The 23,577-nt window shown below is 42.6% G+C and overlaps 2 protein-coding genes across 6 annotated transcripts in view; both read left to right on the top strand.

The window, feature by feature from the left end:
• The window catches only part of LOC125104166 (uncharacterized), a 244,096-nt gene extending 236,668 nt beyond the window's left edge, over positions 1-7,428 (top strand). For both annotated transcript variants that reach the window (XM_047736595.1, XM_047736596.1), the window contains one exon: positions 7,304-7,428. In XM_047736595.1, the coding sequence (XP_047592551.1) occupies positions 7,304-7,342 (39 nt within the window). In that variant the 3' untranslated portion in view covers positions 7,343-7,428. The remainder of the gene's footprint in view (positions 1-7,303) is intronic.
• Positions 7,359-23,577, top strand: part of SIPA1L1 (signal induced proliferation associated 1 like 1) — a 134,526-nt gene continuing 118,307 nt past the window's right edge. For 2 of the 4 annotated variants that reach the window (XM_047736593.1, XM_047736592.1), the window contains exon 1: positions 7,369-9,104. In XM_047736593.1, the coding sequence (XP_047592549.1) occupies positions 7,607-9,104 (1,498 nt within the window). In that variant the 5' untranslated portion in view covers positions 7,369-7,606. Of the gene's footprint in view, positions 9,105-23,577 lie in introns of all 4 variants that reach the window. The other 2 variants (XM_047736590.1, XM_047736591.1) reach the window with 2 other exon arrangements.

Below are 23,577 nucleotides of genomic sequence, written 5' to 3'. Positions count from 1 at the left end.
ACCAGGAGTTGGCCTCTTAACCGAGTGAGTTACCTAGACACCCACTTTAAATTTTTCTTTTAGGTCTTGGTCCTTGGGTGGTATTTTAAAATCTGCGAAGTGAAATGTGGTTACTGTTGATATTAATCATGATTAACAATTATTAGGATATTAGAGTTGTATGTAAAAATAACTATGTTTACTCATTATTCTTACTGATGCTACTTTCTGCTCTTTTTCTAAGCTGAATTTACATGTGCTTTTTCAAGTGCACTTTCTTAAATTCTTTTGGACTATAAATACTCAGTTGAGAACCATGTTTATTAAAGCCACTGGTGATACTCTATCTTACTGAACCCTCTGGATTCCCCTACTCCTCTCTTCTGTTCCAAGTACATTCGAGGGACCTGAGGGTGGAAATATTCCCTCTGTGTCTCCTCCTGGGAGGGTGACTAGCATAGGGCAGAGCACCATCTGGTGCCCCCGTGTCCGTGCTGGCGGCCTGACAAGCTGTCTTCATGATGCGGATTCTCTGCGGCAGTTCCTCATGTGTGGGTCAAAGGCAGGTTTCACAGCATATCTAATTTAAATCTGACTTAATACAGTTCAGACATCTTTTCCTTCTGTCCCCAGAGGAGAAGGTCAATACTATTGGGCTCTTCTCTCCAGGTTGCAAACAGTCTCAGTTTCTTGAGCCATCGATATCTCATAGCAGAGTCACATGGTGACAGTCTTTACACTGAGCCTGAATCTCTGCGGAAGGAGGGCCGTGAGGACGGAAGGTGAGATGTCTGCGGATGTGGGGAAAGGAGTTGCGCCCCCCAGGAGGGGGGTGAGTGATGGCAGCCCAGCCTCACTCTGGTCAGACAGCCTCAGCTGGTTTTCCATGTCACCACCACCTAGTGAGGGGCTGAAAGGTAGGCCTGCTGGGCAGGAGGGGACTTTTATATCAGTATTAAATTTAAAGATGTCATCTGTAAATGAGGGAGTATGGGCAGTTGTGTTCATCATCTGTATGAAGTAATTAATCAGATCTGTCAATACTGCTGATCTCACAGTCTTGAATACTCTACACATCACGTAGCCCTCTTTGATTTCATTTAAATCTGACAGTTTAGTGCAGTATTATCTCCTATGAAGGACATCAGATCTGTTGAATTTTGAGTTGTTTGGTGGTTCGAATGGTTGGAGTTTTAACACAGAGCTGTATCTTATAATTAGTATTCAGATGTGTGTTCATTATACTATATTCCCAGGGTTTTGTTTTTTTCTTTTTTTGTAACAGAATGATTATTTCTTTCTGTTTCTAAAATCACTTCTGAAAAATTATAAAATGATTATTTTTCTCTTAAGCTTTTTCTTCTGATTATTAAAGTTACACATGCTCATTTTAGAAAATAGTATGACTACAAAAAAAAAGGGGGAGGGGAGAAATAAAGAAAAGAAAAAAGCCCAGAAGTTATTCTTAATCCAACTATCTAAAGACAAGCATTGTAAAATCCTTTGGGGAACTCCCTTTGGCATGTTTATATATCTATATGTAGCTTTTTAAAAGAAACAGCTATATTTATAGTGTATATACAATTTTGTTTCTATCCTAGATTATTCTAAAATTGGGCATTCTTGTCCCCAGTTATGTTCAACAGGACGCACAGTATAAAAATGTTCTGTTTTTTAAAAAGTGAATCCATGGTCATATCCATTAAGAAATCTTAGTTTAAATAAACTAGTTTTTTTTTCTTTTTTCTCATGGAGTCTTTAATCTACTAAAAGTTACTATCGTGTCCTAAGGGAGGTGATATATACTGTGTCCCTGCCTTATTTAATTATGGGACCTTTTTATGTGGGTTAATAACTTGCAGAATTTGAGGCAGAATTTGGGAAAAGCTGACGAGGATTTCCCCCTGCATAGGAGACATTTATTGGTTCTTCCCTGGCATCCATTTTTCACGTTCCCCTTTCTCTAGATCATATTTGGTATTAAGTGGTTTAGTACGAAGTCCTGTTTGATAATCAGCTGTGTAGTAGTAGATCACAGTGTACGATACTGTTGAATACAATTTTTACGTATTTTAAATGAATATTAATATACAAATTATTACATAAAAAACACATACTTGTTTTACTGATCTAGTCTGGTCTTGTAATATCTTGCTGCCAGATATGGAAACACGCAGTGCCCCTGATAAGTGGGTGAGCTCCGATTTCTTTTCCTTGAAGTATTAGTTTACTAAACGTCAAAACCCATTATTTTCCCTTTAATAAATTGGATTCACTGTGACCCTTCTGCTCATTCCCTTTTACTTTATGTTCTACCTTTACCATTCCACCGGGAGCGCCTCAAACCTAGCTCTTTGTCATTATAGTTAATTACCTTAGTCATACTTAAGTATAAGAGATAAATATTCCCATTTATTTCTCTTTTTCTTTGGCCAGCTGTTGAAACGTTTCACTGCTCGTTAGTAACTGCACCACGTAACCTGCTTGGTACCTACTTTATTCCATCATCTCTTCTTTTTGCCATCAAGCTTTCGGCCACAGTTTGTTGTGTCCTGCACCAGGACTTTGAAATGTAACTTTATTCATTAAACTTTTTTAGTTGGGCAGGTGGGTAGGATCCAGATGTTACTCCCACTTTTGGTTCTTGCTCTGGCTTAATGGACACATTTTAAATTGCTTATCTCCAAATTCAAATGTGACTTGATCCTGTCACATGGTGTTGTATCCCATAACTTTTGTATTCGGTTAATTTCAGAGCAAGTGTTTTGAATCTCCTTTGTCTCCATCAGTGGTGTCTTGTTCCGATAGTGAACACTTTGAGAACAGGAACTAGATTTATCAACCCTGTTTTTCCCCTTCCTTCCTGCTTTTTGTTGAAGGGACAGAACGGAAATGAAAAAAGCGGGAAATTCCTATCTAAAAAGTTATGTTTTGATTCAAAGATCTTAAATTATGCCTGACATTGCACTGAGATGTTCGTATGTGTTTCAGACCCTCTTGAAGGAGTGAGACAGCCCTTCCAACGGAGATGTTTTTATGTAAAGTGAATGAAATTCAGAAAGCCAGGAAGGGATGTAAAGAAAAGAGTTTACCTTATTTGGTTATCTTTGCTAACCTAATGTTCAAGCACTGTAAGCTTATATTTCTATTTTAAAATAAAATTGCTTATTACATTCTAAAGAATATTTATGGGCATTCTAAATGTGTATATACAACTTTGTAAAGTATTTACATTGATACTTTCATAAATACTCAAATTTCATAACTAATATTAAATAAATACCAGTGGATGAATCTAACAACATCCCATTTTGGAATATTGACATATTTGATGAGAAGGACTGCATCTTTTTGGTGAATATACTGTATTGTGTTGTAAATTATTTTAGGGCAAAGAAGTGTAGTTGTTGGTTTTTCAGTTTTTGGTTTTGTTTTTATTTTTTCCCTTCCCACGTCTTCTTGTGTAGCCTTTAAACTATTTTTTATGCCCTTGGCATAAAGAAAGTTTCTCATGTTGTTCCTTTTGTTGGGTTCCTTCAATTCTTTATTGTTCTCACTTCCTTATCCCTCATTCATTTCTTGGAAAAAAATTATTTTTCCATTTTTTTGGTAGTTAATTCACTGTACAAAATGGGTAAATAAGGAAGATATCAAATGAATACTTGCATGTATTTTATCTGGAGTTTAGGGAAAGAGGGTCGTGAGTGGAGACGTGGAGGCTACCGCACAGAGATTATATGTGAAGGTTTGGGTACTTCTGACATCACGAGAAGGTACTGGCTACCGTGCAGCCACCGCCCCATGCAACTCCATTATTCTGTGTGTGTTCAGTGGCACAGGCAACTGTGTGATCCAACCAAGTCAGCATCCTGCTTTCCAGAGGAGTATGTTTACTTGAGTGTAGCCACGCCTGCTGTCTCATCCTAATGCCCTCAGTGCCCCCATGCATCCCAGTACCAATACCTTTTATAGCCCCCTCAAAGTATGAATCACCAGTTTTCAGTGGAGCCCACTGGTGATACTGAAGAGTGTGCAAAAAGAGAAAGGCAGGGGAAATGAAGAACATGATCAGCATGGAGATCTAGAGAAGAGCGTTGTAGGAAGGAGGGGAGGGGTCAAGAGTGTAAATGTCTCAAAGAGCCAGAATGATGGGGACTGTTTTTATACCTGTAGCTTCCCTTGAAGGAAGGGGTTGTTTTCTCAAATGGCCCTAGCACCAAATGTGTGGTCGACACTCAGAAGAAATTCAGAAATGCTGGGGATGATGCAGAAGTGAGGAGGAAGCACTTCTGGAAGGTTGATATTATCAGGAAAGAATGATGGGTTACGCTGTGATGAAAAAACTATATCATTTTCTGATAGAATCCGCAGCAAGTCACTGAACTAAACAGTGGGGTTGGTATTCTTACTAAATGGGTCTAACGTAGACACAAGTATTGGTACCTAGAGGTGGAAAATTAAATGTGTACCAAGGAAATTTCTATATAGCTTACTCCTTCAACAGGTGGAAGTGATGTGCTGTCAATGAGTATTGTTCTTCTATTTAAATCTATTGCTTTTTACTGTATTTATTGATGTTTAGGCAGGTTTGCTGATAATAAAGGGAATTGCTAATAATTGTCAGCATATGTTTGCTTTTCTCTCGACCTTAAGGAATGGGTTTTAGGTGTTACTGATCTGTTATAATATTACACAGATGGTTGACATCTTTATTTTTGACTAGTTTAACAAATGCAAAACGTACATATATTTCTACATTTATTAGTCTCTGTCCAAAGTTCATATTGCACTGAAAGGGGTTTGAGTTATGCTGTACACAAGGATGGTGAGAAAGTGAGGGAGATGGGGCAGGGAGGGAATGAGAATAGTAAAGAAGGTCCCATGACAGAGACAAAAAATACCTGTTATTTAACTTGTCTGTCTTCAACTCCTTGGTTTTTACAGGTCATTAAACTCTGGGCATGCTCTCTCCCCATGTTTCCATCCATATTTTGAAATTAAAAGAAAACATTGCATTGTTTTGCAAGATGTAGCAGGAGTCTTGGCATTTCTTTCAAATTGCAAAGAAATTTTTATGAAATATAAGATTTTATAAGCTCTTTAAAAAATCCAGGAAGGCTTTGAGATGGTTCTGAAGAGGAGGTCTTTATAGAGAGAGCCAAGCCTGGGCATTTCCAAGTCAGTTCTATTTATTGTCTTTTAGGGCTGGCTTTCAGTTTCCTCCTACAATGGATACAACTTCACATATCCTAAAAAACACTGTTCTGCAACAAACTATTTTCTGAGGGAAATGAAACGTGACAAGAATGTCTTTATCCTGGTGGCATTAGTGTGTTGGCCTTTTAGAGACTGAAAGCTCTGAGAATAGATTTATTTGGATTTCTGTGAGCTTGTGAGAAATGTTGAAAGCATCTGATTTTTATAAGAAGCTACTTAGAATTGTTCTTTATGCCAGTGTGTTCTTTGTCTGAAAGCTTGTTTCATTGAAATCAACACCCCACCTCCCACCCCCCACCCCCCACCCCCCACCCCCAGTTACAAAATAGCTCATAAATTCTAGCTTTGGTTGCCTGAAGATTTTTTCCTTTGGAGATGGGCTGGAGGTTACTTTGCATTGTGGCTCAGTTGCCTGGTTTTCCTCCCATTTTATGTGGAGCACTTCTCGAACCTCAGCTGCGGCCACATGTGCTGTCCCTCTGCCGCTGGAAGCAACAGTTAGCACGTTATTCCGCTTGAAGGCTTACAGTTCGAGAGGAGCAATGCAGCCTTGTGAATTGTAAAGGAAATCAGAGCAATCCGAGGGCAGAAGTGGCTGGAGAGCTCAAAAGCCAGGTTTAATTAGGTAGCCGTGCAAAGCCTTTATCCCCTGCACAGAAGGGGGGGGGGGTTGGGGGGGAGCCCGAGTGAAAACAATCTGCGCTTCTCTGCCGGGCTGCCTGGCCGGCCCCTGAGCCCAGCTGGAGCTGAGCCGGCACTGCATTCTGTAGGCAGCGTGCAGTTTCTGAAACTCCCCTAAATGTTCCAGCCTTTAAATAGCAGCGAGTCTTCCAAAACGATGCCGCGTGCTCCAAGAGAAATTAAAGCGGCTGCCTCGGAGGCAGGAGGCCGACGAGTGAGATGCTTAATTATCGTGGAAGTAAGTGCTTGTTACCGAGGAGCCGAGTGCAGCAAGCGCGGGTCGTCCTCGGGGTGTCAGCCGTGATTTGTAGACAATGCAGCCCTGTCAGCGCAGTGCTGGTTCAGCAGCATCCTTCCAAACGTGTATTTGGCAAGAATTTAAAGGCCACCTCTTGTGTAATTTGTGGAGCCTTGGAAAGGGGTCCTCTGCCTTTATTTTCAGGATGTGCACAACCATGCGGGGTTTTGTACTCGGAATGTGTGCCTCTTCCCTCCTGCCTGACGGGCTCACAAGGAAGTTGGTGTTCTTCACCCGTCACCTGCAAGGATGCTAACACTTCTCTGTCGTCTGTCGGGGAATACGGAGAGGTCTGTCCAGAACAGCATTTTTGTTTCTGCTGTCTTAGTACATCAGCACCGGAGGGTGGGGGAGGAAGCAATGCGTAAGGAAATGCAGGCGTTTTGTTAATTAGCGGAATATTTCTAGCTTCAAGAGTAGACCAAAGAGAGCTGGGGAAGAGGTGGTGGCGAATGCGGGATTCGCGCTGCTCCTCGAGGGGTAAGTAATAAAGTGAGGGAAATACAGGGGAGTGCTAATGGAGGTAATGGCTCCGGGAGAACCCTGTTTATTTTCTCTCTATTGTATCTGCTCTTGCCAACTATGTTAAGCGTTTGTAAAGAAACTGCAAAAGCAAGTGGGATTTTGAAATATGAAGGATGTTAAAAAGTGAGTGTTGCAGTGTACTCGATAACATGATTTTTAGTCTGGTTTAAAAACTGACTCTACATTGTTCTGATTATTGAACTCTGTTGCTCGTGTTTCGAACTTCTGGTCGGCACAGTGGTTCATGATGTTCTCCCTTATGGGAGAACACTGGAGCCTGTACTTGGTCTGCACTTGGGGTAGGAGCCTTGATGTCTTGGAACGCGATTCCCCACCCCACCCCACCCCACCCCCATTACATGTAACAGTTCAATGAAGCTAAAGTATTAGTAGTTTTTCAAAACCTATATCATTTAAATGATGGATTTTATTAAATGCCTTCACTTTTTTTTAAACCTGCTTTACTAAAAAGATGGGCTGTGGACTGTGACCCGCAGTCCATTATTGAGTCTTTTATTTTCATGCGTCTGGTTTTAGCAATTGCATATTTATTTTTAGAGGTATTTATCAAATGCTAATTCTAATTGTCCTTCTCTCTTTTAGAGAAAGCATGGGATTGTGGCAATCACAGAGGCCCAGTAACACAAGTTCCGTTCAGTTTTTTCTGAAAGAAAGCTGTCTGTGAAAGCGAAGCAAAGGGAACCATTGTGGATTATAATGTTTTGAAGATCTGGATTTTCAGAGGTTTGGAAACAAGGCATCGTTTCACCTTTTAAATGAAAAAGATTAAGATCTCATGCAACTGCTGTATTCTCTGGAAACCGTTCTCCAAAAGGGAAGTGCACATTTAAAACTTAGCTATGATGGTCCTTTGTGCAGGGATTTGAGTCTGATTGCTTCTCCATCATGACCAGCTTGAAACGGTCGCAGACAGAGCGGCCCGCTGCTCCCGAAAGGGCCTCGGTGGTGGCCACGGATGGCGCTCCCAAAGTCCACACCGACGACTTCTACATGCGGCGCTTCAGGTCCCAGAATGGAAGCTTAGGGTCCTCGGTCATGGCTCCGGTCGGGCCTCCCCGAAGTGAAGGTTCTCACCATATAACCTCCACCCCCGGAGTCCCCAAGATGGGGGTTAGGGCTAGGATTGCGGATTGGCCCCCACGAAAGGAAAACGTCAAAGAATCTAGCCGTTCAAGCCAGGAAATAGAAACCTCAAGTTGCCTTGAGAGCCTGTCCTCCAAAAGCAGTCCTGTGAGTCAGGGGAGTTCTGTGAGCCTCAATTCCAGTGACTCAGCCATGCTGAAGAGCATACAGAACACGCTGAAAAACAAGACGAGGCCGGCGGAGAGCATGGACTCCAGATTTCTCATGCCCGAAGCCTACCCCAGCTCCCCCAGGAAGGCGCTGCGCAGGATCCGGCAGCGGAGCAACAGCGATATCACCATAAGTGAGCTTGACGTGGATAGCTTTGATGAATGTGTCTCGCCCACCTACAAGACTGGGCCGTCACTGCACAGGGAATATGGTAGCACCTCTTCCATCGACAAGCAGGGAACGTCCGGGGAAAGCTTCTTCGATCTGTTAAAGGGCTACAAAGACGACAAGTCCGATCGCGGTCCAACTCCAACGAAGCTCAGTGACTTTCTCATTGCCGGCGGGAGCAAGGGCTCCGGTTTCTCTCTGGATGTTATTGACGGGCCCATCTCCCAGAGGGACAACCTCAGGCTCTTTAAGGAAAGGGAAAAACCACTCAAGCGCCGGTCCAAGTCCGAAACCGGAGACTCGTCCATTTTTCGGAAATTACGCAATGCCAAAGGTGAGGAACTTGGAAAGTCGTCGGATCTGGAGGATAACCGGTCGGAAGACTCTGTCAGGCCCTGGACGTGCCCAAAGTGCTTTGCCCACTATGATGTCCAGAGTATATTATTTGACTTGAATGAGGCAATTATGAACAGGCACAATGTTATCAAGAGGAGAAACACCACCACGGGGGCATCAGCCGCTGCCGTGGCCTCCCTGGTCTCGGGACCTTTGTCCCACTCAGCCAGTTTTAGCTCCCCGATGGGCAGCACCGAGGACCTCAATTCCAAGGGGAGCCTCAGCATGGACCAGGGAGATGATAAGAGCAATGAGCTGGTAATGAGCTGTCCATATTTTCGGAACGAAATCGGGGGAGAAGGTGAGAGGAAGATCAGCCTGTCAAAATCAAATTCTGGTTCCTTTAGTGGGTGTGAAAGTGCCTCCTTTGAGTCTACGCTTAGTTCCCATTGCACAAACGCGGGGGTGGCTGTCCTCGAGGTGCCCAAGGATGGCCTCGTGCTGCATCTGGACAGGGTGAAGAGGTACATCGTGGAGCACGTGGACCTGGGCGCGTACTATTACAGGAAGTTCTTCTATCAGAAGGGTGAGTGGAGATCCTGCAGCCTTGTGGATAAAGTAGTTAAATGTATCTGCTACCATTTTTGTCTTTTTGCATTTTTGAGTGAGTTCCTCCTTTCAGGCATAGAAATGTACATTTACTAGGAATGGTTTTTTAAATGTAGTGGATGAAATTATAGCCTTTGTCTAAGACACTTGCTCTGTTACCTTGAGAGAGAGATGCCATTAAGCTGAAAATATTTTAAATATAGCTTTTTTTTTTTTTTTTTTTACTACAAAAACAATCGGGATGCTGCCTTTTTGTAGCACTTTTATAGTTAGTATGGAACCATTTCTTTTTTGCCTCAGTGTTCTCATCAGTAAATGGGACTTACACATTCTTATCCTTTTGATAGGATTTTTATTCTTTGACAAAAGTCACAGAGCCAGGAAGTCTCAGGCAGGAGTCAAATCTAGATCTTACAGAATGGGGTAGAAAAGGGACTGAAGAGATAAGTATCCTTAGTATGTTGGTGACTTCCTTTCTAGTCTTTTCTACTTTGTGTTTGTGTGGGGGGAGGGATATATATGCATCTGTTTTTGGATTGTACTTTATGTATGGTCTTAGCTCCTGTTTTAAAGAAAGGCCCTGTGATTTATTGAACAGTCAGTAGTTTAAAACGAAGTCTTAGGAGCAATCTAATAGTGTTTTTGAGCCACATTATTCACTCAAGAGTGAGCTTAAGTCCAGCAAGTACCCACGCTGAGAAAACAGGCTGCTTGCCAAGGAAGGACCTACACTGTGGTCCCGTTAGCCAGCTCAGGAGTCCCCGCGGTCCAGCCGAGGGCCCCCCCCCAGATGCAAAGTACTAGAGCAGTTTGACTTTCCACTTACTGCTCCGGGGTTTCTGAATCTGACTTAGACGTCTTCTTCCAAATGAAGTTCCACTTCTAGTGCCCGTGGTAGCTGTATTACATTGTTCACAGTAGAATAAAACTTACTCTAAGGTTATTACCTGGTAGACCGTATTCACGAGGGTTTATTGACCATAAGAATCTTGTCTTGCTGCCAAGTATCCATGTCTTCTAGATATCTGTCATAGATATTTCACAATATGATAATGAAAATCCCATTTTCATTTTTAAACAACCAGTATTTTTCAATGATTTTATGGTGTTAACGGATTTTAGAAATCACCTTTTCTTATACACTGTCCTATATAACTTGACAAGGTTTCTCAGTGTTGCCAACTTGGCATTTGGGCCCGGATAATTCTTTGCTGGAGGGGGCTATCCTATGAGCCTTGTAAGATAAGATTAGCAGCAACTCTGCCCTCTATACCCTAAATGCCAGTAGGTGCCCCTCCCCCAGTTGTAATAACCTGAAATGTCTCCAGATATGTCTTGGGAGGTAGAGTTGCTTCTAGCTGAGAACCCCTGCTTTATTGTACCTGGGAAATTTTTCACAGGTGTTTCTGAGCTGTCTGTTGTTGGGGGCCATCTCCCTAAAAACAGACACATTAAGAACATGTTGGTTATAATTTTACTTATGCAGTAGCAGGCACTGTTTCTATTAAGCAGTATATTAATATTAGTGAACATTTTGAAGCACATATTATTTATGAGGAAGTTTTAGTAAGTATTTGATATGCCCTTTATTTTTCTCCTTTCATCCTCAAAATGCCCAATGAGGTGTGGGTAGCATTAACGATGGCATCTCCCAGTTGAGAAGACAGGGCTCATGTGGTTCAGTGGACATAAGTGGTTCAGCTGACAGGGAACTAGTCGTGTGGGAGCCCGGATTCCACTCCTCCTATCTCACTGGCGTCGTGTTCTTAACCACTGTGCTCTTCTCTCTGCTATGTTAGACTGAAGGAAAAGAGTATGTTTTTGTGTTTAAATCTGGTAGAGATTTGTATGGCATAAAAATTTGGACATCTTTATTTTAGAGGTATCCAGCTTAGATCATAACACTTCGTAAATTTAAAGCCACTAATCCAAATTCATTTCTAATTTGAGGCATGGAAAATACCCTCCTACCGAGCACAATTAGAACTGGGTTAATTGAAAATACCAGTTAAAAGTAGGGAATCTTTAAAAGTTATACATGCCCAGTATATTTTGTTTTCACTAAAATATGTAGAATGTACTTGCCAAGCTCTTGTGAGGCCAGGGGTTTTTCTTCAACAGTGATCCTACTATTTTGAATTTTATGTTGTATTAACAGTATAAAACCATCAGAGCTACAACAGACAATAGCAACGCAATCCAGTTTTATGGACTCTGAAGTTTCATTTTTTTCTCATCTTTTATAGTCGTCTTGCCCACATCTAATCCAATAGCTTTCTCTTTAGTGACTTGCTTTCATTAAGTCTTTGTAAGGCCTTCAGCTTAGTTTTTAGTAGAAACAAGATTTATCTCTTATACTCCTATTCCATCAGCTTTCATAATATTTAATTAAATTTCATAATTACAATAACAAGTTGACTGGCATAAACAGGTTTGGGAAGACACCGCCTGACTCTGTCAGCATGAAGTCCAGCAGGTGGGGACAAAGTGTGTGTGGCCCTGGAGATGGTCTGCTCCTGTCCTTGGGCATTCATCATTGTGCTGGACTGGGGGGACTCAGAGCAGCAGTTAATCGAGGAAGTCGGTCCTGTGGGAGGCACTGTCAACAGTGCCTGCTGCATTTTCTTGGGCTGCACAACTTAGAATTTTCAAATCAGGCAGGTCATTTGTCACTGTAGGATAATGAACAACAAATTATAGCTCCGGGTAGCCTCATTTGAAGCTAAAGTGAAGCCCCATAAGGTATAACTATATACTTAAGATATTATTTAGTTGTATTTAGTCACCAATTGGATATGGTTAAACAAAGTATCCTCTTATAATTTTTACGCTACAACTTGATTCGCTGAGATGGGTGGGCTAACGCCTTTCCCGATCGGGATCTGCAAGCGAGTCCTCTTGCTGAAGGAGGACGTCAGTGTCAGGTACAGCCAGGGCAGCGCTGCCGGCCTGGCTGGCAGTCCAGTCCAGCCTCTTCATGACCAGACCCTTGCCATTCTGCTGTTTAATGCATTCCTGATTGCACTGTGGCTAAGTCTCTGGGCGTGGGAGGGGGAGGGGGTTTCCCTTTCGTGGAACAGTCAACATTATATGTAAAATTTAATTATATTGGGCTTGTGAAACTGCAGTGACTCTCTGATATCACACTGTTTCTATGCATGTCATTATTTTGCGAATGTAGACTCTAGAGGATATCTGACTCCACCGTGTAAGCCCTGTGTGTTGCTGGGTAGAGGCTGGGCCAATACAGGAAGCCCACTGTTGGCACTTGCTATTAAAATAAGCACAGCACTCTCAAGGTTCTGTTCCTCACCCCTTTTTCTGGATTGCACCTCTTTGCTGGTTTGCTAGCATACTGGTCCCTCACCCAAGGTTAAATGACAGGAATAACATAGGTAACATGTATTGTGTCTTTACTTGGTGTTTTATGTGGACTACTTCACTTCCTGCTCTCAGGACCCCAGGGCTGTCATTGTGATGAGTGCAAGTGATGCAACCGCAGCCTTCCTGGAGAGACCCAAACCAGGGAGTAGGATAGCATTAGTATCAGTAGGGTCATCTCCCTTTGAGTCCCTATGTGTATTTTGTGTCTAGTTTTTATTTAGATAGTAACTGAGATCGAAATACCCCAGAGGTTTGTTAAGTAGAGAAAACTGTTAAAGTTATGATGTTGCCTAGAGCCAGCATGGCTTGTTGGGGAGGGCACTTTGCCAGCCTTCGCTCCCCTCACTTTCTGCGGCCGTACAGGACTTCTCCAGTTTTGCACTGAGTGTGCCTGTCTGTGAGGCAGGTCTTCCCCGAATCCCATTCAGAGTGAGCATATGTGGAAAAGAGGGGCCCGTGGTCTTGGCAGTGGTGTTTGTTGCTCCATTGGTCAAGAGTGTTGATAGGCTAGTCCCTATGACATGTGGGGTGTCGCTCTCGAAGTTACTGGGGATGCTGTGGTAACGGCAGGCCCCTCCCTACTGTGCAGTGGTCAGGAGAAACTGCCACTATCTGGTCTGAAGCTCATCTGATAGCTTCCCACTCCTATTGCTTGTCTAATTATTCTTCCGATAATGTTAAACCATCAGGTTTGATTGTCTCTGTTGTTCTCCCCTTGTCTTCCACCTCTGCCTCTCCTCACCCCACCGCACACGTGTCTGTGCTTGCTCCCACACGTGCATACACACACGCACACATGCACACACCTGTCCGTTCAGCGGTATGCGGGACCCCAGAACTATCAGTTGATAGTTGGATTTCCGTTGCTTTTATAGCATCCAGTTTTCTTGATAAGAAGGTGAGAGGTAAATAATCAGCAGTCTTCAGCATCACATTTCTTTAGAATATATGCCTTACCTTCAGGTGTACTCGGAAGTGACAGTTTTAGCAGTCTGATCTAGTCTCAATTTTGCTATCAAGAGCTGGTCTTAAAGCGTGAGCGTGTTAGATGAGGTCAAGCAGCTGTTGTGAAGTGAGTGGACTATACTGTGGCCTGTGTAGATCATCAGGGAACACCATCCAGCTAATAAGCTTATTTGAAAAATCTGTGTTTAGTTTGTTTTTTAATCCTCCTGTAAGTATCGCAATGTCAAACTTGAGAAAAGTTGGGTTGTCTTATATTCAGAGTTCTTTAAGGATACTTACGTTGTTTAGAGTTTTGATGTGGACAGTTTTATTTTTCAGGGAGGTTGTAAGCCAACAAGTCTGCTTTGCTGGCCTCTGGGTTCTTGAACTTAACAGTTAATTTTGGCCAATTAATAGGGAAAGATTTTATACATGTATAATAATGCACTGTTTTAATAGCCTTGTTTTTTATTTTTCACTGAGCTCACATAAACTGTATATGATAGGTTTGAAGGTAGCTCTCTACTTAGGTAGCCCTTTCAGGGAGATTTTGGGCACTAAATGCCTTCTAGAGCTAACCTGGGAGTGTGATTTGCCACCATCTTTTTTTTTTTCTTTTAAAGATTTTATTTGTTTATTTGACAGAGATCACAAGTAGGCAGAGAGGCAGGCAGAGAGAGAGGGGGAAGCAGGCTCCCTGCCAAGCAGAGAGCCCGATGTGGGGCTCAATCCCAGGACCCTGAGACCATGACCCGAGCCGAAGGCAGAAGCTTTAACCCACTGAGCCACCCAGGCGCCCCTGCCACCATGTTTTAATCTGCTCAGGGCTTCCAGAAGCAAGGAGGCCATTGGGTATGAAGGTTTGCATGTTTGCTCCTTTGAAAATGGTCCTCTTTTTCTTTCTCAGCTGTGATCCCTTAAATTTTAACACTGATGATGATCTGGACTCTGCACTATAAGAACAATATTCTGAATAGAATGCAGTACTACCTGAGCCATCTCCACTCAGTGGTTTGTGGAAGTTGGTTAAAAGGGTATGTGCCTCAGCTCTTCCTCCCTCTGCTTTATTTTTAAATCAAGATAAACCATCAGAGGCCGCATGTGCACAAACACTTGACTTTATTCAAGGTCATCTTTTTAAGATCCAGTCATATAAAAACAGAATTTGTTGTTGCAATAAAACTGGTGATGAAGCATTGCCCATTATGTCATTCTTTAGCCCCTTTGGGAAGTTTCATGCGAGAAATTTATTTTAGAATGTGATGCCAGGACTTGTTTTCTGATAGCTACTAAATGTCTGCTTTCTGGTGATAGGAGTACTTTATTGGTTTGCTTCTTTTGTTGACTGTGTCTCCTGTTTTATTTCAGCTCCCACAACCACATTTGATTCTCAACTGTACAACCTTCATTAGTAACACCTTGTTTCCACTTGCGTAGCTTATTTCTGGTTCATCAGCATGATTTGCATATTTCCTTTATAATTGATGACCTAAAAATTATCTTTGGAAAAGATAATTAGCATACATATACTTCTAACCAAATGCATCTCTGTCTTCCCAGGCTTTCTCCTCCATTCTAGCTGCCTTTCTTTTCTTTCTTTTGGAGCCCAAAACGGGGCTTGAACTTGCTACCCTGAGATCAACACCCTGAGATAAGACTGGGCTGAGATCAAGAGTTGGAAGCTTAACTGACTGAGCCACCTTGGCTCCCCCCAGTTATGTTTCTCACCATCTGTCACCACCTTCCACCTGGATGGCTGATGAGTTGACAACTCAAAGCCACGCATAAAATTGTTGACTTCTTAGTTTTTCCTCCCTAAACAAGTCTCCCTTATCACTGCCCGCTTGCTGTAAATGCCATTGATATCATCCATCACTTGGCTTAGAAGCACTGAAGCCTCTTTGATGCCTCTCTCCCCTTATTCTCCACCCCCGATCAGTTGGGAGGGTCCCTTGGGTCTATCTTCAGATTGCTGCTAACTTCCTGTTCTGTCCTGTTCCCAGGGCTATAGCTGGAGACCCTCATTGCCTCTTGTCCAAGTTCTAGCATAGGTATCTTAGTCTCTCCATCTCTAGTATACCTTACTCAAAATCCAATCTCCTGCCTTTGCCAAATATAATCCAACCTTGCAACAGTATAAATTTATATCATAAATGTAATCCTGTAACAAATATGTTGTGTAAGTTGAATCCTCTGAGAAGCAGATGTTGAGACCGTATAGGCTTTCAAGTGGTTTGTTTGGGACTTGGGGATGATGCCTGGGACAGAAAAAAGGAGAAGTGGAATTGAACAGGGAAAGCCTTCAGTCCATGATGCAGATGTGACCCCTGACAGGAAAAGAGCAAAATTGGACAAGGGGAACCTCAAACCATGATACAGAGCTAACAAAGTTGTAGGCAATACAGTAGAGTGAAGAGTAAGCTTTAGAGGAGTGCAGGCTCTCTTGGCCCCAGCACACTCACTTCATGGATGGGGCTGTCTGGGAAGAGAGTGGCTGGGTTGAGAAACTGTAGCAGATCCAAAGAAGCTACAGCCAGAGACTTTGAACTAATTGCATTTCTCGTGGCTCAATCAGTTGTAAGCCCTCTCTAGAAGGGAGACCCAAGTGTTAGATGTCCTCTATAGCTGCCACATAGGCACGTGTGCCTGCATCATGCTTGGCAAGGTGTGGGGGACTGGAATGGTAAGCAAAACAGAGAACACCCTCGTGGAGGGCAAAGGACACTGACAATAAGTCACACAAAAGTATAATACTCTTCATAAAAATTAATAATACAGAAGTGGAGAAAGTAATCCCTCTCCTAATTCTAAGAATTTGGCTTATAATCTTAATCTTACACATAAATTCATTATCCTATTTAGTATCAGCAAGTGTTCTTCATGTTTTTAAAGTAGTTTTAAAAATCAACAAGTAGAGGCACCCACGTGGCTCAGTCAGTTGAGTGTTCGACTCTTGGTTTCCGCTCAGGTTGTAATCTCAGGGTCCCAAGATAGAGCTTGGAGTCAAGCTCTGTGGTCAGTAGGGAGTCTGCGAGGTTCTCTCTCTCCCTCTGCCCTTTCCCTCGCTCACATGGGCCTATTCTTTCTCTAAAAACAAATTTAAAAAAAGAAAACAAGTACCCATGGGGCACCTGGCTAGCTCAGCCAGTAGAGCATGTACCCCTTGATCTAGAAGTTATGAGTTCAAGCCCCATGTGGGGGACATAGAGCTTACTAGGAAAAAAAGTACATATTTATATCTTCATTCATTAAATAGTATTGATGAAGCTATACTCTGCGCCAGCTGCTGTGCCTGGCAGAGAACAGAAGCACACGCTCCTGTCTTCATGGTGTGTAAAGTCTGCCATTGGTGATCTGATCTTGAGACAAATGAGAAACATTTGAGCATTATGAGAAATAATTAAGAATTATGAGAGGGGCGCCTGGGTGGCTCAGTGGGTTAAGCCGCTGCCTTCGGCTCAGGTCATGATCTCAGAGTCCTGGGATCAAGCCCTGCATCGGGCTCTCTGCTCAGCAGGGAGCCTGCTTCCTCCTCTCTCTGCCTGCCTCTCTGCCTGCTTGTGATCTCTCTGTCAAATAAATAAATAAAATCTTTAAAAAAAAAAAAGAATTATGAGAAATAATTCAACCATTATACTTTTTTCTGAATAGTTTTAAAAACCTACAATTTATTTTTTCTCTTTTCCTGGAGTCCATTTAGATGGATGGTGGAACTTCTGAATTTATCCTCCGTGCTTTTTGCTTTGTAATTTTAATTTCTCTTTGTTTCTGTTCTGTATTTATCAGTTTTATCTCCTGGACGAGGAATTGGTGTGCACCTTTCTGCATGCAGTTATCTAGGCCTTTCAATTTTGTCAACAATTGTATATTTAATCCCAAGGATCTCATTATTTTCGTTTCCCTGTAGTTACGCTTGACAATAGCTTATCCTTCCTTTTTCTAACCCACATTCCTCCATTGCTGTTCATTGACATTTCTCCTCCTAAGTTCTTTGAATGATCTGTATCTTCTGGGTTGTTTTTTCTGTTTTCTCCTTTTTCTCTCTTATGCTGGTTTCCTTAGTTGTCTGGTGGTCTTGTTTATGAACCAGGTCCAGGTAGCATTGGCGTGGATGGCGGCCTCCCCCTCGGCACCATGTGCCCCTGTCCCCAGCAGGCCTTGCGGGACGTGGACAGGAAGCGGAATGGTAGCGCGACCTCCGGCACAGAGAGCTGCGCGGAGCGTGAGGGGGCGGCGACCGCGGTGCAGGATGGGAGCCACGTGGGAGCCCGCGGGGGCGGGGGGGTGACTGTCCTGCCGGGTTCTGCATGGGGCTGCCCCTCCGCCTCCGCGCATGCGTGTTGTGTTCTCGTCTCTCCCGACCACCTGACCGGCTCCTGCCTGTCGTGGGCCTCCCCCCGCCTCGGCAGGCTCCGTGAACGTGCCGCAGCTGAGGGAATGTTCCGTGCGGGTGAGAAGTCTGTGAGCTCACGGAGTGGAGCGTGTCCCCTGTCTACGGCACCCGGGAGAGGCCGTGAGGGCCCTCTGTGCGCATGACCTCGAGTTCCACGGCAGGCCCTGAGTAATGTGTGGCGGTTCCTTTTTCTCCCTTTTCAGGAAATGAGACCACAAACAAGTTTGTGTGTGGTCATGGTGGTTTAGTGGGAATTAACCAGGACCACCAAGCTGGTCCCCACAGGCCCAGAACACCCGTATGGAGAACGAGTTTTACTGTCGCGAACTGTACTAGACGCGGCGGCTAGAGGCTAGCATCAGTGAGTGACCGGTGACGAGAAGCAGGGTGTGCGTAATCTCAAAGCATCTCCTGGAAGGTATTTGCAATACTGGCAGGTGCCACCTGCATGGAGTTGAATCAGGGTCCGTTCCCTGAACCCCGGAATTGATGCACTGGGAAGGGGACATCATTTCCTTGGCTCTCTTGCCCAGAGTACGCACCCTCGGTCTGATCGCGTGAGACCACCGGGGAGACCCCAGTGGGTTGGGAAGTACTCTGCGAGGGTGCCATGGTCGTGAAAGACGGGCGAGCAAAGAGCCAGCAGCTGTCAGAGACTGCAGGGGACTGAGGAGGAGTAACTGAATACACCATGGGATGCTGCGCGGGATTTCGGGACAAAAAAAGGCATGGTGGAAACCGTGATGGACTTTGAATAGAATCATCAGTTAATGGGATCATTGTACCCGTCTGAATTTCCTGGTTCTGATCATGATGATTGTATTGTCTGGAGTCAGAAGATGCTAGGATTGGAGGAGGCTGCGTCATGATCTGTGGAAATTCCCTGTACCATTTTTGCAGCTTTTCTCTATAAAGTAGAGAAGATGAAAAGTGGAAAACAACCACCTCAGGTGTGGTCAGTTACAGTGGTTAACTTAGGAACCATCCACTTGGGAAGTGGGAGTGCTTCCCCAACTTCCTGCAAAGTGTACCAACATGACTGCCATGCTTACGGATTCCCATAGGCTCTTCTCTTTGCTGAGTCAAGGGAAGAAGGACTCTTTAGATCTATTATTCAGTACAACTTGATACATAAAGCCTGCCTCACCTATCTTCCAAGCGTGTACCTCATTACGACTTTAGACACCCAGTGGACCCTTCCGTCCTGAGCTCCTAAATCAGGTGCTCAAGAAATATTTGCTTTATTGTATCAGTTCCTTTCCTGGGCTTTTCTTATGGAGTCCCTCCTCTGTACATGGAGGCCATCCCTATCTGATCTTTGGGACAGCAGGGGACCTCTTCCCACACCCCCCCCCAAGATTTTATTTATTTATTTATTTGAGAGACAGAGAGACAGAACACATGAGTGGCGGCGGAGGGACAGAGGGGAGAAAGAATCCTTAAGCAGACTCCCTGTTGAGCAAGGAGCCTGACATGGGGCTCAATCCCACCACCTTGAGATCATGACCTGAGCTGAAGTCAGGAGTCAGATGCTTAATCAACTGAGCCCCCTGGGAGACCTCTTTCTAACTGCGTTCAGGTCAAGCAGAAGCATTCGATGGCAGAGGAGCCTCGGCGGAAGCAATGTCTGCAGCTGGTGTAGGCAGCCAGCAAGTCTGTGACTGTACTGTTTGTGAGACTCCCCGCATTGTCCCTGTCCTGCTGAGCAGCGGTGACTTCGCCCTCAACCGCATTTCTGGCTGTCTCTGAGGGACGTTATTCCAGGCCCTTCAAAAGCATTTTTAGGTAGGAAGACCTCTTGCTGCAATATCCCTGGTAAGGAGGGACAAAGGGTGTTTAAGTATAAAAAAGTTGACTTAGTGATGGGTGTTTCATTGTAATTTCTCGTATGTGGTTGTTAAATACATTTTTTTCCCCTGAGCGGGCATTTGAATTAGTGTTAACATTTAAAGTAAAGAGTTACACTAATATGCAGCCTTTTACAGTTCTTTTTAATACTCACTGGCCATTTGCAAACCAAATACATCTTTTAAAACTTTTAAAAATCTTCCCATTAGAGAAGTTATATATATTCATTACAGAAAAATAGTAACTATAGAAAATTAATCTTGGGATTACTAGTGATTTTGTTTCATCTTAATACATGCCTATTCATGTTTTCAGTAAGATAGGATCATTAGATACAGTGTATAAATTTTTTCATGCTTCCATAATTGGCTGTGCCATCATTTAAAGTTTTCCAGCTGTTGCAAATTAAGGTTTTCCCATTTTTTATTATTACACATAATGTTTATATCAGATAGTCCTAAGCACCCCCTCCCCCCGCCATTGCCCTCTTTGGCAGTTGGGCAAAACCTATGGATTCACCTTAGGATAATTTTTTTTTTTCCACCCAGATTAAAGTAAAAATACAAAGCAATCCAAGCATATTAAAATACAATTGCCTAAGTGTTTAAAATTTTGTTTCTTTCTTCTGTGTTAACAAAATGATCTAGTATCAGGTCTTATAACTTTCAAAGTAGTGATGAGCATAGTTGACATTTTGATATGTCTACGACAACTATCAAGTGACATGAAAATATCTATAGTTTCTTTTGGTGTCAAAGTCACACGTACAGCTAATAGTACTGTAGTTTGTTGCCTATGTTTATCATTGACAGAAATGGGGGATGTTTGTTTAGAAGTTGATGAAAATAAAGATCTATATTTTTTTCATTCAAGTTCATGGGCATCCTAATTTCTATCCATAGACAAGACTAAAAACCTCTGGCCATACATGAATCTTGTTATGTAACTCTCCCCCCACATACCCTGTTATTTCTGTAAGGTAGAGTCCTGTAAATCTAATGGTGTGAACTTTATAGGAACCTTGATTTTTTTTACTGCCAGGTTGCTTCTTTTAAGAAAGCACAGACCAGAAAAGTCTGCCTGGTATGCTTAAGATTGTACAGTTGAACATTTTCTTGCCTACTTGGAATATTTATAGTTTATATTTTTGATTACTTAGTATAGGCTCAAAACATTTTTATTTCTTTAAATCACTCATGAGCTTTAATTTTTAAAAATACAGTTGTTGTCATTATCTATGACAGCCCAGTAAAATTTCCCCAGTTTGATTCTATTTATTTTCCTTTATTTTCAAATTTTGAAAATAATTTATTTTCCTTTTGTTTCAAAAAGAGTTTTCTTTGTGTTTTTTTCTTTAATCTTTTCAATGCAATTTATTAATGTCAATGTAACAATATTAAAGCCTACCTTGTATTGGCAAGTTATGGGGGTGTTATGGGCTGCTTAGTCACGTGCTCTCCTAAGCCTCACCACCTCATGCAGTTTTGGCAAGTAGACCACCTTACTTTTTAAGAATTATCTATGGGAAAAAGAATTGGAACTTCAGAGCACTCTGTACTTTGTAAATGTGCACAATTACTCTTATGCAACAATAATTATAAGCTTAGTGGAGTGCTTTGGGACAGAATTCTGGCACATGGCCAGTCCTGTGTAAATGTCCCCATGCATTACTCTGACCTGCTTTTGATTATGATGCAAAGTCCTGGGCTATTTAGTTCTCATAGAACCTCCACCCTTATAATTAGGATGAGCCCTTTGGGGACTGGAGACTGAGAATATCTGAGTGGTGCACTTCTCGGAAAGAGCCATTCTTTAAAAAGTTGGCCTCTTATTACCTCTACTTTGCCAAACCTGGGTTTCATTTTTTAAAAAGCAGAATATGCTGCTGTGGCTGGCTTGCTTGCTTGCTTTTCTCCTAGCTTTAGGTCTGTCCTCTCTTTCTAACCTAGTTGTCAGTCTTATTAAGATGTAACAAGTTGTACAAAAACAGAACATCTGAACAACTTGAACCCAGCAGGCAGAGAGGGGCATGCTACATTGCGGGGCCTTTCCCCTTCCACCTGGAGTCTCTGCCTGATGAAAACACAGAGGGTCCACCTTTAGGTCCACGGCACTACCACTGGCACACTTGTAGTCCAGCAAGAGACTGTTCTAGGGAAAAATAGCTTAAAATACTGAAAATGGTGACATAATTGTTATTGGCAGGTCCATTCTTTGACCTGCTGCCATATAGGGGGAACCAGGTCTAAGTGCTCAGTGCTAGTACCTTCAGTGTCCCCTTCCACAGTGACTTAAGATGCCTTTTCTAGAGACCACGGAAGGCTCTTCATTTTTCCTTCTGCACAGGCAATTAGGGTAGCTAAGATGAGAATATGAACGTTTTTGTGATGATAGCATATATTTCTCGATGCTTTCTGAAGTGGCTGCTGTCCGTTCACAGCGCCAGTCACAGAGTATGAATGGGGCCACTCCGCGAAACACCGGTTGTCACTTGACAAATGTAGATGCCAGCTTGTTAGGTGTGAAATAGTAGCTGTGTTTCATTTGCTTTCTCTTGTGTTTATCATGTCTGTTCTCCCTATATAAATTTCTCAATTTTAAAGAAATACTTTAACTTTACAAATTATTTATAAAAAACGTAGTTTTGTTCATAATTCCGCACAGTGCATATTCTACTGGTCTCCCTAGAGAAACGTACAACTGAAGTACTTATACAGAGTCTGCAAATACCGTGAAGACCAGCACAAAGATTGCCTGTTGAACCCTGTAACTCCTGTGATTGTATTTTCCCTTCCCCCTTTACAGATAAAATACCAGGCTTATTTTTTAAAATTTTTTATTTTTTTTGCCTTGTACACAGCTCATAACCAGGTGATGTGACTGTACTTGATCTAATTACTTGGTGCTTTGAACTACTTGGTACTTCCCCTTTCTCTGAATGTGAAATTACTTATTATTGTGAATGTGTCAACCAAAATATATAGTTCTTTATGCAGATTGTTCTAGTGATGGCAGAACTGCTCATTGGCACTCTTGGTATCATCTTTGTTAAAACTCAGGAACCAGAACTAAACTTCAGGCTATCCGTTTGTTTAGGTGTTAAATATAGAAAATGCAGGCGGGGACGGGGGAATCAACCATCAATGGATAAAACGTTAATATCTCTCCCTTTGAACACAGCGAAGCCTTGACTTACAGCACATCAAGGAATAACACTTTTGTTTTGATACAAGCTCTTTATATTTAAAAAATCTGATTTTAGATATTCTCAGATTTGTGATTAAGATGTTTTAAATAATCTAAAATTTTTTGGGGAATATTAAACCAATCCAAAATTCAGGTTTTTATGCAAAATACCAAAATTGCCCTTCTAGCCACGTAAGCAATTGGAGCTCAATAAAGCTTTCTTTAGGCATGATCTGGCTAGTTAATCCCTTTAGGCATCAAATTTTATTAGACTTTTTTGTATTCATAATATAATTTCTGAAACTTTGGGGAAGATAATTTTAATATAAAATGGCTAAAAAAATGAGCTTTGAAATCAGTAGTTAAAATCGTGTTTGAAATCTGGTACAGCTAGTTGCTCATGGCTGGGTGGCGACTTTCTCTCTCTAAATCATAGCTGCCACATCTATAGAAAAGAAGGAAATACCTATATTTCCATTGTGGACATGAATATTAGATAGAATGCTTGGCACAGTGCCTCACTTCCCTGCATTATATCATTCTGACAGAGTTTTTGGCATTCCGGTATGCTGGCACTAAAATGTCATTAGCTTTGGTGGCCCAACACCTGTATTTCAACTCCTCCATCAGTCCATTTACCCACCATACTTGAATATACAGTTCCTCTTCCCTTCCCCTCTCCTCCCTCAGACTT

The sequence above is a fragment of the Lutra lutra genome, chromosome 7, assembly GCF_902655055.1.
Source record: "Lutra lutra chromosome 7, mLutLut1.2, whole genome shotgun sequence".
Lineage (NCBI taxonomy): Eukaryota > Metazoa > Chordata > Mammalia > Carnivora > Mustelidae > Lutra > Lutra lutra.
Note: the sequence above shows the minus strand (reverse complement) of the source record. Positions and strands in the feature narration are given on the sequence as shown.